Source organism: Nothobranchius furzeri, chromosome 6 (genome assembly GCF_043380555.1).
Source record: "Nothobranchius furzeri strain GRZ-AD chromosome 6, NfurGRZ-RIMD1, whole genome shotgun sequence".
Taxonomy (NCBI): domain Eukaryota; kingdom Metazoa; phylum Chordata; class Actinopteri; order Cyprinodontiformes; family Nothobranchiidae; genus Nothobranchius; species Nothobranchius furzeri.
In genome coordinates, this window is record NC_091746.1 from 49,868,088 (window position 1) to 49,869,180 (window position 1,093).

General features: G+C 44.9%; 1 protein-coding gene across 5 annotated transcripts in view; it reads right to left on the reverse strand.

Annotated features, from left to right (window-relative positions):
- Positions 1–526: 526 nt before the first annotated feature.
- The window catches only part of LOC107372496 (rab GTPase-activating protein 1), a 120,721-nt gene continuing 120,154 nt past the window's right edge, over positions 527–1,093 (reverse strand). For all 5 annotated transcript variants that reach the window (XM_054744895.2, XM_054744894.2, XM_054744891.2 and 2 more), the window contains one exon: positions 527–865. In XM_054744895.2, the coding sequence (XP_054600870.2) occupies positions 743–865 (123 nt within the window). In that variant the 3' untranslated portion in view covers positions 527–742. The remainder of the gene's footprint in view (positions 866–1,093) is intronic.

Consider the following 1,093-nt stretch of genomic DNA (forward strand, 5'->3'; position numbering starts at 1 on the left):
ATTTACAGCTTAAAGTTTCCATAAATTACATAATTATAACCGACACGTTCCTTCTTTATCAACCTTCACATCAAGGCTTTGTCAGCAAACTTCTATTTAGCAGTTTTCATTTACATGTTTGAACATTAAAGGACACGAGAGACAACCCTACAAGCATGCACACACACACACACACACACACACACACACACACACACACACACACACACTTTAGTGCTTCTTTTTCTTGGGACTTCCGCAAATTCTCCAGCTTTCTCTCCCTCTCACTCACGCACGCACGCAAGCGCGCGCACACACACACACACTGCACGTTTCTGAACAAATTGAATCTGATGATAAACCAAAAACAAAAAAGCTGTGTTCGTAACGGCGTCTATCAGCTGTTGTACCTAAAACAGAAACATTTACAGGAACTTGTCGTGTTGTCAGTAGTTCTCTGCCGAGGAATGTCCGCATGTCCTCTCCGTCCCCCTACGGGTCTCCTAACATCAGCAGTACACAGATGGTCATTAATGAGTCTCCTCCTTTGGAAGTACGTTTTCTGTTATTATACGAGACAGATGAAGGGAGGAAAGTAGTACCACAGTCCTTCACTGAGGAGAATCTCTGATTTAACGGTTAAAGTTCTGGTCTGGTGGGTTTTGTTAGGGCTTCGGAGCGTTAGGCTTGATGAGTCACACTGAGCTGCAGACACGCTCCTGTAGAAACTGGGAGGGTCGGGTGGGAGGAGGAGGTTACTGGGTTAAGTGGTCTCCTTGCCCTGGGTCCCTGTGACGGTTTTGATGGAGCTGAGTGTTCGGTTGAACCAGGTCTTCTTGGCGGCTTGAACCTCATTAAGAGCGAGACCCAAATGGTGCTCCAGGTCCTGTTGGAGGAGGAAAACACGTCTGTGACCTTTTTACTGGAGATGATGGAGCAGGAAGTTAGATTCAACACCTGCATGAGTTAAAACAGGACAACCTCCTAAATGTGTGAAGACTTCTCTGGACGTTTTTAGATTATATTTACAATAAACTCTCTAGTACCTCACTCTGACTCTGATTACTCACTAGAAGACTGATCTCTTATTTTGAAAATCAGGCAGATGACACGT